The sequence below is a fragment of the Tamandua tetradactyla genome, chromosome 6 (assembly GCF_023851605.1).
Source record: "Tamandua tetradactyla isolate mTamTet1 chromosome 6, mTamTet1.pri, whole genome shotgun sequence".
NCBI classification, from domain to species: Eukaryota; Metazoa; Chordata; class Mammalia; order Pilosa; family Myrmecophagidae; genus Tamandua; species Tamandua tetradactyla.
Genome location: NC_135332.1, coordinates 22,916,689 through 22,930,492, shown reverse-complemented (window position 1 = coordinate 22,930,492; position 13,804 = coordinate 22,916,689). Strand labels below are relative to the sequence as shown.

Here is a 13,804-nt window from a genome sequence, read left to right as displayed (position 1 = left end):
TTAATTTGATTCCCCAAAGCTAGCACCTTGCTCTTCTAAAATCACTGGTTCCTTCCTTCCTTTCCTCCATCTCTGCCTTGTCCTAGCTATTTCTTAACTAACCCACAAAAAGCCAAGAACATGTAAATTCCTAACCTCAAGTGACTAAAACTTAACTCCTAAGCTCGCAAACCTCTCACTCAAAAAGCAGCTGTGCGCGCAAACACACACAAACACACACACCTCTTCCCAATGTCTTCCATTTGCTACCCCACTTAAAGCCATTGGCCATACAATGTGAGAGCCAGTTTATCATGGGAGTTTACAACCCTGAAAATAGCTGGATTCCATCAGGAATGCTGCACTGAACATTGCTTTACAGCACAACCTATCCAGAAGAGGTGCTTGGTGGTAAAATTGTGCTGTATGAAAATGATGGCTAGGGCTTTTATCATTCACCAAACCTTATCACAGGTAGCCAGTCACCTGGCAAATGGCTAGTCAGTTCTGGTGGAGGAATACCAATTATGCAAAGCCCTGCCATTGCCCTAAGCTTCTAGAATAATAAAGGAGATGAAACAGCCTAGTTTTCATAGTGCTGCCACTTGACAACTGACATCTAAGTTGCCACATTCACTCATGTCATGAAGCAAGTTAGTTCGATGGCTACTGAAGATTGTTGGAAAGCCAGTGAGAATGCCCTTTCTTTCGGAGCCCTCAAATAAACCATTCACACTGGCTAAGCCTATTCCATAAACTGAGACTCACAGTCATATGATGTTCCTCTTCATGAAGCCTCCTCAGCTCCGGACATTTGTGTCCTACCCCTTAAACCAGCCATTCATCTGTTGAACATGTTAGAATCTTCTGGAGATGTTGAGCACCAACACACTCTTAATATCTTTCATATTTTAGGTGCTTAAAAAGTTTTGGAGTATATGCTCAATATTCTTGGGCTTTTTAAACTCTGCGCTTCAAGTTCTGCTATTGGTTTTATGGTTTGAGCTGTTTGGGAAGTTTCTGACTGGCCACTGGGACCACAACACAGTGGAGAGCATGCTATTTTTCAAATGGCTGAAACTTTCAGACCCCTACACAGATCTCTGCTCTCTGGAACTCTCTCTGGCCTAGAAGATAGTTGCATTATATACCGATGGATATACAAAGGGTGGAGCAGACCAGAGGCAGCGACACAGGTTGACAAGTTTGTTTTCAACAAGTGAGTTTTGACACCAAAGATAGAGACCAGGGACACTGTGGAAGACTGGCAACTATAGGGCAAGGAGGGTGCAGTCTCTATACTTAGTTACCTCTGTTGCTGTGAGTCACTGTAGAAATACCTTCCAGGTGTGTATGTTGGTTTACTATGTAGAAATACCTTCCAGGTGTGTATGTTGGTTTACTATCTAAGTTTTGAATATTAAAAAAAAAAAAAAGTGCTCCTCCTGTAACCACACAAATGAGAAAGCGAAAACAGCCTTATTGCTAATAAGGAGAATTTTAGTACTCTGAACAGGTCAAACCAACCAACCACGACAGTTCCTTACACCAAAGCCTAATCCAGGGTAAGGTCCTAACTCTCTTCAATTCTATGAAGGCTAAGAGAGGTAAAGAAGTTGCAAAAGAAAAGTCTGAAGCTAGCAGCGGTTGGTTCATGAGGTTTAAGGAAAGATGCCATCTCCATGACATAAAAGTGCTAGGTGAAGCAACAAGTGCTGATGTAGAAGCTGCAGCAAGTTATCCAAAAAATATAGCTAAGATAACTGATGATGGTGGCTACACTGAACGAAAGAGGTTCAATGTAGATGAAACAAGCCTTCTGTTGGAAGAAGATGCCATCTAGGACTTTCATAAAGAGGAGAGGTCAATGCCTGGCTTCAAAGCTTTAAAGGACAGCCTGACTCTCTTGTTAAAGACTAATGAAGCAGGTAACTTTAAGTTGTGCACCATAATGAAATAGCAAAGCCTGGATGACAGCATATCTGTTTACAACATGATTTAATGAATATTTTAAGCCCTACTGAGACCTACTGCTTGGTAAAAAAGATTCCTTTCAAAATATTACTGCTCATTAACAATGCACCTGGTCACTCAAGAGCTCTGGTAGAGATGTATAATGAAATTCATGTTGATTTAATGCCTGCTAAAACAATGCCATTCTGCAGTTTATGGATCAAGAAGTCATTTCGAGTTTTATTATTTAAGAAATACATATCATAAGCTATAACTGCAATATATAGTGATTCCTCTGATAGATCTGGGCAAAGTCAATTGAAAACCTTTCAGAAGAAATTTACCAATCTAGTCAGAAAGAAGATTCATGATTCAGAGCAGATGGTCAAAATATCAATATTCATAGGAGTTTGGAAGAATTTGAGTCCAACCTTCAAGGATGGCTTTGAGAAGTTCAAGACTTCATTGGAGAAAGGAACTGCAAATGTGATGGAAGCATCAAAAGAACTAGAATTAGAAGTGGAGGCTTGAGCTATGACTGAATTGTGGCAATTTCATTATAAAACTTGAGCAGATTAGGAGTTACTTTTTATGGATGAGCAAAGAATATTCTTGAGATGGAATCTACTAGTGAAAATCCTGTGAACATTGTTGAAATGACAACAAAGGATTTAGAATATTACATAAACTTTGTTGATAAAGCAGTGGCAGAGTTGGATTGACTACAATTTTGAAAGAAGTTCTACTGTGGATAAATGCTGTCAAACAGCATCTCATGCTACAGATAAATATTTCATGAAAGAAGAGTTGACTGAAGCAGCAAACTTCACTGTTGTCTTCTTTTTAAAAATTGCCAAAGTCACCCAATCCTCAGCAACCACTACCATGATCAGTCAGCAGCCACCAACATTGAGGCAAGACCCTCCACCAGCAAAAAGATTATGAATCATCTAGGAATGTCTAGAATGGATAATGATAGTGACTAAATGTACAAATTTAAAAATGTTTTGCATGCAGAAGAACAAAGGAAAGTCAATAATGCACGGTGTTGAAAACAGATAGTAATTAATACTTTAAAACTTTAACTTATGCATGAGACTTAAGCAAAAAATACTTGGTACAAAATTTATATTTTGACTAGTGCATTTCCTAATATAACATGTGGACAGCTTAACTGAACACCATAAGTACATGAAACCTTAAGGGCATGAGATTTTGTAGGTTTGTCCAGAGTTATGCCTCGATAAATCCCAGAGTGATTTGAATAGTGAATAAAAAAGTATCCGCAGGGCCACGGTGGCTCAGCAGGCAAAAATGCTTGCCTGCCGTGCCCGAGGACCGGGTTCGATTCCCGGTGCCTGCCCATGTAAAAAAAAAAAAAAAGTATCTGCAAAGTCCCCTTGGGGGAATGGTGAGAAAGGGGGAAAATTCAACTTCCCCAAGTGGAGAATTCTTGATATCCTCACAAACAGCTGGGACAACCAAAGCAACAGGCTGAGCCCCCAATCTTGGGGTTTGTTCATATGAAACTTAATCCCGCAAAGGCTGAGCTAAGCCTACTTAAAATTAAGCCTAAGAGTCACCCCCAAGAGAAGCTTTTGTTGCTCGGATGTGGCCTCTCTCTCCAGCCAACACAACAAGCAAACTCACTGCTTTCTCCCCCTCTCTATGTGAGACATGACTCCCAGGGGTGTGGACCTTCCTGGTAACATGGGATAGAAATCCTAGAATGAGCTGGGACTCAGCACCAAGGGATTGAGATAACCTTCTAAACCAAAAGGAGGAAGAGAGAAATGAGACAAAACAAAGTGTCAATGGCTGAGAGATTCCAAACAGAGTCTAGAGGTTATTCTGGAGGTTATTCTTACACATTAAATAGATATCACCTTTTTAGTTAAGGCATAACAGAGAAGATGGAGGGAACTGCCTGAACATGTAGAGTTGTGTTCCAGTAGCCATGTTTCTTGAAGATGATTGTATAATGATATAGCTTTCGCAATGTGCTGATTGTGAAAACCTTGTGTCTGATGCTTCTTTTATCTACCTTATAGACAGATGTAAAACGAATGGATTCAAAATAAATAAATATTAGGGGGAACAAATGTTAAAATAAATTGAGTCGATTGAAATGCTAGTGATCAATGAAAGGGAGAGGTAAGGGGTATGGTATGTATGAAATTTTTTCTGTTTTCTTTTTATCTCTTTTTCTGAACTGATGCAAATGTTCTAAGAAATGATCATGATGAATATAAAACTATGTGATAAAAAAAGTGTTCATACTGTATGTTGATTGGTTTTATTAATAAAAATTAAAAAAAAAGATTACGAATCACTGAAGACTCAGATGATGGTTTGCATTTTTTACTAATAAAGTAAGACTGGCTCCAGTATAACTAAACTCCTCTGACAAAGCAAAGCACATGGTGGCATCTACTGGTCTCTCCTTTTCTGGGTTTCGCTGCTTTCAGCTCCTTGCTTTCAGATTTTTCTCTCTCTTTGTATTCACTACATTTATAAAGTACTTCAGTAAGAGGATAAAGACCCATCCTGAATGAGGCAAGTCACACATTACTGAAGTAGTCTCATCAAAAGATTCTATTTAACAACGGTTTACACCCAAAGGAATGGATTAGATCTAAGAACATATTTTTCTGTAGTACATACAGCTTCAAACCACCACACATCACCCTGAAATGTTCTTTCTATATATTCATTCCATCACAATATCCCCAAAGCCTTAAGCCATTTCAGTGTTATGCTTAGTAAAGTCTCATCAAAATCCGTTATCGGTGTAGTCCGCCCTGGGGCAAAAGTCCCCTTGTCTATGGACCTGTGAAACAAGTTATAGGCTTCTAATACACAAAGGAGGGACAGGCATAGGATAACCCTCCCTTGCCCCCATGCACATTAATTCTGGCTAATGAAGTCTCCTTACCAGAGCTTCAACTATATGGGTATGATATAGCTAATGCAACTATCTCTGAATTAATCTGGCCATGAAAAAGACCATTTTGATGGAAAATTTTATGTTGTATATATGCCACCACAATAAAAATTAAAAATTAAAAAGGCTTTGATGTCTATTCCCCTACTTGAACATCTTGAATAGGTGATATATTCCTGCTTAAAGAATTAAAAAAAAAAAAAAAAACTTATCTTTGCAGCCCTAGTTTTCACTTTTTCCCGAGGACCAAATGGTTATTTTCCCCAAAAGTAAATTCTGCTTGCTCCACTTCTACACTGTTGTTCTTGCTATTTTCTCCAACTGAATGTCTCGTCTCATTCTTTTTCTTTGTAAGGATGCAATCCATTCTTCACAATTCAGCTTACATGCTAACTTCGTCATAAGGCTCACCTAATCATTCCACCTTAAGGGTTCTCTCCTTTCTATTCATCAGATAATCATGTTAGCCTTATGAGTAACAAATTAAATATTGTTACTTTTGTCATCTCTCCATTTAAAACAAAAGCTCCAAACCACTTCTTAATCAACTCCTCCCCACCCCCGACATACGTAATATACGTCCCAACAACCACCATTTATTATTGCTTTAACAAACTTTTAAAAATTAGTCTATATTCTATAAACTAATCTTAAGGTATACATACCCCCTGGTATCTCTTGTGCAGGCGATACCCTAAAGCAATATTAAATCAATTAAATGTTCAACCACTTTTGCCCTTTTAGGATATAACATAACTTTACTCATAGCTTCACTCTCATAGCAACAAGGAAAATTACTGACATTACAGCATACAATCCGTAAGTATTTTTTCACTTCACTCAAGATCTTGTATAGAGTATCAAATTAATTTCGTGATTTTGATCAGGACTACCTTCAAAATGGGTGAAAAATAGAGCTTCTCTGTCCTCATTAACTCTGGAAAAATGTTACATAAACCCTAAGACATGACTACTGACTTTTCCAACAATCGTCATTTAAAATGTCAGTCACAAAACATGAGCAATGATTTTTTCCTATTACAACTTTAAACGTGGAGCCCCATTTTGTAGTTCAATTCTATAAAACATTGAGACAACACAATGGAATTCCTCTATGATATCAATGTAAATGCCAAATAGTGGCAGGGACAACAGGAAATAAGTGTTTGGAACCTCATGAGATGAGACCAAATGTAATAATATTACAAAGACACTTTCTGGTTGTTCAAGTGAAATGTAGCACAGATTTTATTTTATCTTAAAATTGCCAGTAAAAAAGATGAGAATTAAGGCAAATAACAGTAAAACACATTTGGCCCCTAACATCTTTAAATTTCTTACTATCTGAAACATTATGTGCTAATAACCTACAAACGATGCTAGAGCACTTTAGCTACCTTTTCTTCCATTCATTCCACAATCAGATATAAAATACTAAATATACTTATTTAAATCCCTAAGAAATCACTTAGTAAAAGCATGACCTTCTTTTAGTTTGGGCATATTTAAACTTTTTGTACTTACTAATACAATATACATTAAGCACATTTGGTTAGACATCCACAGTTAATGTAGAATTCACTTTTTATAAACGGAAAATGATTACGACATCTTCTGGTATTTACTGCAATATCAAATCAATGACTTCTTTCAGTATTTGTGGTGGTCGTTTGTAATTTCTTTGGCAATCACCATGAATCAGCTTTCACTTAATGCTAAATAGCAATGCTAATATGAAAAGAGAACTAATGCCAGACATATAAGCAAAAGTACCAAATTGTTTCAGAGCAGGAATTTTAGCAGAATTCATGAATTGAGTATCTACCTCAAGCTAGAATCCATTTTCATCAATAAATTATTTGAAATTTATTAAGTCACGAGAATAAAAATGAAACCTCTACAAGGTTTCTGATCCATAATTCAAGATCCCACTCATTTCTGCTACTCCATTTAAGAAAAGGACAATCTTAATCACATCAGGAAACCAGTGTCCTATTTTCCTTTTATTATATACTCAAACAGATGGACATCATATGGAAATGTATATCAGCTATGAAGGAACACAATCAAGACAGCTGATTACAAGGGTGTTTAAAAGAATGTTTTAAGTAACAAATTAACCTTTGGTTATATAACTTATCATAAAGACCAGAGTAAAAATGATGGAAGAACCCCTCTGGTATACTAAAATGAGAATTATGTGACATGCATGGAAGAAAAGAAAGAAGACAATAAGGACACCTGTTTTTCCAGTTTTGACTGAACTAGAACAGCCCTGAAATAATCAGCTAAAAGTAGTATATTTCTCCAGATCTGTTTCTTCTTGGTCTCCCATGCCTATTTTGGAAACAAATATGATCACCATTGATCACCCTATAATCACCATTCTTGCCAACCCCATTCTTCCCCAAATGCAACTTATAAAAGTCTTTCTCTGTGATGTTATTTTTTTTACTGTCCCATACTTTTTAAACTCCTTTGCCCTTAAATATATACCCTTTGTCTTTCAAATCACCTCCTCCAGGAGGCCTTTCCTTATGCTGACTTTACTTTGATCACTCTTGATCCCCTCAGAATATACCAACCAATATAATTTTGCATTTATTAATAACCATGTTAATTCATCATCAGTATTTTTAAATTGGTACATGGTTCCAATCCTTTCCACATATCATACTATGGGAAAAGGAGCAATAACTATTTTGCATGAGTTTCAGTATCTCACGGCTAGTGTAAGTTCTTGTAGGTGATGAAGAGAGAGACCCAAGGAATAGAGATTAGAACCCTTGCCCATGGGTCATCTCTGACATGACTGCATTAGAACGTCAACTCTATTACATAGTCCCACACAGAAAACACGTTAATATGCTTCTGCGATCTAAGTATTGTAAAACTATAAACCTCCCCACTTGATGGTCTCAACTAAAAATTTCCTAGGCTCACATCCTGTCATATATATCAGCGCAAAGACCTGTTGCAAACATACTACATAAAAGTAATGCACGAGGGCTCAGATTTTCAGAGGCTACTTGGCTGAGCCCTATAGCCATAGCAAATAAATAAACCTGCTTCCTGAAACTATGGCTCCTTAGTCTCAGCCTGTTCTTACTTCATTAAACATTCCTGGAGTCCTGCGGCCTCGTTCCTGGTTTTCGCCCTACATTTCTGGGGGCTCGCCTGGGATATGAGACAGGTGTACTGTCACCTCCCTGGCCGATGGCAGCGGTGGCGCCCTGACTGGAGACCCGACGGAATCCAGTGCCGGCAGCGGGGCATTTCCCCGTCTCTCGGATTCCTGAACTCCCTGGATGGGGCACCTGTCACCTCCAGAGCAGCAATGGATCCAGGACAGTTTCTGGAAGCAGGTTTCTGGGAGCACTGCCCGTCTGTCTGGTAAGCACCCGGGTGCATCACTTTCAGCTCACGCATAAAAGGCTAGGGGGGCCTGAGTGCAAGGGGAGCCTGATCAACTTCCACAGACTCTCCGAGTACCGGTCTCCAGTTGGAGGACCAAGGGAAACGGAAGTCTTCAGGTTCAGTTCTGAAAAGGGTGCTGTGGGGGGAGGGGAGTGTTGGAATGTGTGTGTGTGTGTGTGGAATTGTGCGAATGAAAGGAAGTCCTGGGCTGCACACTAGGCCGTGAGTTCGGATTCTGCAAGTTTGTGGCAATCCTCATATGGCTCAGGGTGAGCGACCCTGAAAGGGGGAGCTGACTGGGGGTTTAGGTGCCCAGTGTCCCCATGGGGGAGTAACCAGACTGAAGGAAGTGACAGTTTATTCAAAACCCTCTGCTGTTTGTCATCTGTAAGCCCTCCCACTAATCACTGGTGCCACAGATGTGAGAGGGGAAGTCAGTAAAACACCGTTGAAATGCATGATTTCTAATTTAAAAACTTTTACTAATGACTAGGGAATCAAGCTGACCCCTGACTGACTTAGGAAACTATGAATTAAAGTGGACCACTTTTAGAAAGAATAAACAGAAATTTTCTTGTATTACAGCTTATCATTACTGTCATAAATTAAATCTTACACATTTCAGAGTAAAAGGAAAACATCTATGTAAGGGTTTTAAATTTGATCTCATGAAAAAATCTGTTTCATACAATTACTGTTGCCATTGTATGAACCTGGTAAAACAAACAAAACAGTTAATGTGCACTCTAGCTGGGAAGACTGGCTATCCTCTCAGAAGGAGGTGTACTTTAACAAAAATATCTAGGTCCCAGGAAGCTCCTCTTGGTCCCTAGCCAGCTCCCAGAGGACCAAACTGGGCATAGTCACACAAGCTAATTGGAATTTAGCCACTACTATGTGAAGATATCATAAAAAGAGGAAAGAGAAAAAAATCTTATGAGAGAGGGACAGCACCTCATCAAAATCTTACGCTCTGCTATGTACCTAAGGAAACTCTGAATGCTATCCCCAAATTTCTATGGATTTTTACTAATGAAAGTTATAATGCTGCTTCTGAAATTCTTCAGCACTTCTCTTCAGGTGGTAATGCCATCTTATCTGGTGATGTAACTATGCTCTATTTTTGAAGACTTTTAGTTGCTATCTTTTAATTATTTTCTTTACTTAACTTTCCTCATAAAATCTGTTTTTATATCACTGAAGTCAGTGTTGTCCACGAATCCGAACCAATAAATTAAATGGCCTCAAAAAAAAAAAGTAATGCATGAGGGTGCTTGGGTGGTTCAGTGGTAGAATGCTGGCCTTTGGAGATCCAGGTTTAACTCCCAGCCCATGCACTTCGCCAACCTGCCCCCCTTCCCAAAATCAACAAATGGTGCTGCAATAATGGAATAGTCACATGGAAAAAGAATGAAATGTGATCTGCACCATACAGCATACAAAAAAAAGTAACACATGACTTGCTTATTGCTATTTATCATGATTACTTAAACAGATTATAGAAAGTTTCTGAGCAATTTTTATATTTTTATTACGATCTGTAAGATATTTCTTGTCTCTCTCATCACTTTCTTATCACTCACTCATCTTTAATTACAGCTTTTCATTAGAAAGTTAATGCAGAGAAGAAAACAATATACAGAATAAAAAGGAATGAGAAGATACTTTAAATCTTCAATTCTCTGCAAGTACACAAACTGAAGAACATGTCCTCACTACCATGCAACTGCATTACCATTAATGGCTGTGCAAAACAAAACACTAAGCACCAAATCTTAATACAATGTCCAGTACTACACAAATAAAACTATCTTTAATGAAACTATAATTGAGGAGTGAATACACCTTTATCTTGAATTATCTTATACATTCTACATTAGTTTGTGTGACATTTCAATTTGTGACTAAATAAACCTTAATCTGGTAAATGTTGGCAGAAATCCAATCTCATTCAGCAATTGAGGTCAAATTCTTAAAAAGAGCAGTTAAAACTCAAAACATTTTTTTAAATAAACACTTTAGCCTTGAACATAAAGATTCACAAAGATAAAATACTACTTTAAAAGGCTAGACAAAAGGATGACTAAACTAAAACAACAGCAGACAACACATCCTTCATGACACAGTGTAACTTACAACTGTCAGAGCCTCCTTAGAAGCCCTTGGGAGATCAAGAAGAAACTAATCCGGAAGAAACAGAACAGAGTAAAAGTTCCAATTATATCACCTCTCTAAAAGCTCACTTATTCCTTGTGATCTTTAAGTTTATCCTCCACATTTGATGACTCAAGTACAGCTACATAAAATATATAATTGTCAACAGAGATAATACAGCAATTGTCAACAGAGAGTCTTTAGCTTATACCATGCTAGAGTATAACCAGATTGTGCCGTTTAACAGCTGTGTGTACTTGGCCAAGTTACTTAACTCTCTGAGTTACTCCATCTAAAAATGGGAGTAATAACAACACCTTTCTCCTAGGGGTATTGAAAAGATTATGAGATAATACACATAAAGCCTGTAGAACAGTGCCTGTTTATTATTATAATTATCAAAAAAATTTTTACGTATGTCCATAACAATTACTCCATTAATAAATGCTTCAAGCAGCATACAGGATTCTAGCTATATTATACAAAAATACCTCTGAAATCAACTTTAGGTGTTATTTCACAAAATCTAATCAATGAGCCCACCTCTCTGGCACATGAGACAATACTCAAAACCTCTAGCATTTGCACGTGATAGTAAATGGGCAAAGAATGAAACCCTAAAATTCTAAATTATCTTCCCAAAGTAAGAGTCATTTAGAACTTACCAGAGAAGACGGTATAGGGAAATTTCCAGTGCTGTAAGATCTGTTTAAAACAACAAGATCTAACCACTGTTTGGAAACGAACTTTGGATTTGTTTCCGAGTCTATTATCACAAACAAAATAGCCACAATAGTCAGTAGCTTCACCTTGTTTACCACTTAAAAACTTAAAAGAAAGTCACATTTAATTTTGAATAACCTGAACTTGAAAATGTTTCAAATACACTATATGCAGATATGTCCTATTACATCACATTCTCCTCTCCAAGAACTGTAAATAAAGGCACATCATTTGTGAAAGTCAATCTATATTCCTCAGGAAAAAAAAACACCACTTTAAGTATTTTTAAATGAATGTTTTTATAAGTGTTAGCACAATAACTTATAAAAGTTTTAATATCTCATAACTGTCTAAATGATTTCCATTCCCAATACCCAATTTATCCATAATGGCAGGACGTCTGAATAAAAAACATTTTTCCAACTGATCAACATGACATAAACCCAACTAAAGCATCAGCACCAGAGGATCATCTTACCAAGAAATTGGGTATTGTAAAGCTAGAAGCTAATCTTTCCCATTTCCCAGGAGATAGCATTCATATTTTGCTATTCAGTTTTCAAAAGCTTCTCTCAAGGCCCTGCTAATCCTGTGTGTATGTATGTTTTGTTCTGTTTTGAAGCCTGCTGGAATCCTGTGGTTGACAGCCATTTTTCCTCAAAATTTAATTGCCCACATTACCTATTTTCAATTTTATTAGGTCACCTTGAAATTCTCTCCTCTAATAAGCACTTGGGTTATCAATCTGTCTCTTTAAAAATTACCAATAAAGTCCACACCTTGCAGTCTAATGCTTTACCGTACTTGCTAAAAATAACCTTTTTCAGGCATCAGAACTGCTTCAAACTAAGCTGGACCTGCATTATACCCTTTAAACACCTGGAGACCCTGTATTTTCTGCAGCTATTCAACAGGCACATGATCATAAAGCTTTTCAACAGCCCCCAGATCCCTTATTGCCGCTAAACTTCACATCTATGTACTAGACAGTTAACAGTATATTAGTTTAAAACTGCTAGACTGCTTTACCTGTCTATGTACTAATGCAATCATCTCAGGAAATTCAAATCCCTCAAACTGCCTTTTGAAACACGTGTAGCATATTCCCATGTTGCTTTGAGGAAGATCTGCAGTGGAATTAAAAACTTGAGTTCTGATGTTCATCCCCTGACCCAAATTGTTGTTGCCAGGATATGCAGCAGTAATGCAGTTGTTTCTTTGAGACCCTGAGGACATATTTTATCCCAGAAGTACCCAATTTCTCTAAATCTCTTTTAGTCTCCCAGATTTCCACGGTAACGATGCTCTGTAACAGCAAGGTATTTTAAACAGCCAAAGGATGAATTATTCTAGTTTGGCTAGAATTTTTTCCTCAACAATTTTTGCAAGGACGTTTCTCCATACCAATATCCGCAACTGAAGAAAGAAAAATCAAGCTTTTGGTACTAGTTATTAAAAGCTTGGAAAGCCCACTATCATAATGCTTATTACAAATCTTTTTTCAAGGTAGGATTTTCACTTGATCGAGTTTACATGGGCTGTAGTCCTATAACTTACTGTTTTTCAAACCCAATTAACAGCCTAATAACAACAGCAACATTTATGCCCGGGGAAATCTCAATGCTTGACTAAGAACGCTTTGATAACCAAGACACTCTTTTCGGGTGCGGAATGGAAAAATAAGGCTATAAAATGGATTTATTTATTACAGTGAGAGAGGAGCGGAGAAGCACCCCCAAGAAGATCCGTGTGAGCAAAATCCAAGGGTTTGGGAGCCCAGGCCTCAGTAGCACTCGCCGCAAACCTTCTCAACCCTCTTTTCCCCTACGAGTCAGCCCTGCGACCCCACAGACTTGGCAAACTGGAGAGAAACACAGCCCTTCACCCAGCTCGCAAGGCTGGAGTTCCAAAACTCGAAGCCCAAAAAGGCCCAAGCCGCAGAGCTGGCGGCCTGAGTTTTAAGAGGTAAGAGAATGCACGGAGATGAGATGCGGCCTCGCCTCAAGCTGGGAGGCCCCTTGAGGAATCGGAGGCGGGAGGAGAACGAGTCGGTTCAGAGGCCGGAGCAGAGCCTGGAAAGAAAGAGATCTGGGAGCCGGGGATGAAGGAGGTTCCGGGCTCGGCCGCGTCTTCCCCGGCTCCTCGGCGGCGCCCGTGTTTACCTGAAAGTCTCGGTCTTCGTTGAAGCGGGAGAAGCGGTCCGCCATTTTGCCGCCTTCACTCCTCTCAGGACGACACTCTCCGGTTCGCTCCTTTCCTCACGGCAACACCGCCCCCTCCGCTCTCCTCCCCAGTTCCCCGCCTCCTCCTACGCCCACCGGGCGCGCGCAAGCAAGGGAGAGGGGAGGGAACGAGAACGCGCGTCCTGACGGGAGACCCGCCGGCGCAGGCGCCTTCAAGCTGCGCAGGCGCCTTCAAGCTCCGCAGGCGGTACCCTCCCTCAAGTCCCTGCTGCGTGCACGACCCAGAGCGAGCTCGGCGGATGCGCGTGCGTACTCGCGCTCGAGGCTACTAAAGCTTCCGGAGGGAAAGGTCAGAGGTGCGGATGGGCTTGGCTGTTTTCCACCTGCCTGTCTGTCCGGTGTGAAATCTTCTTTTAGCCATCTGTGTATGCGAGGTCCACCCTCTACTTTA

At 39.2% G+C, this 13,804-nt stretch overlaps 1 protein-coding gene across 5 annotated transcripts in view; it reads right to left on the bottom strand.

Moving 5' to 3' along the window:
• Positions 1-13,594, bottom strand: part of GPATCH8 (G-patch domain containing 8) — a 168,154-nt gene extending 154,560 nt beyond the window's left edge. For 2 of the 5 annotated variants that reach the window (XM_077164157.1, XM_077164154.1), the window contains exon 1: positions 13,333-13,367. Coding sequence is in view for 1 of the 5 variants with exons in the window: in XM_077164153.1 (XP_077020268.1) it covers positions 13,333-13,377 (45 nt within the window). In the remaining 4 variants the exon portion in view is untranslated. Of the gene's footprint in view, positions 1-13,332 lie in introns of all 5 variants that reach the window. The other 3 variants (XM_077164158.1, XM_077164155.1, XM_077164153.1) reach the window with 2 other exon arrangements.
• Between the last annotated feature and the right edge of the window lie 210 nt (positions 13,595-13,804).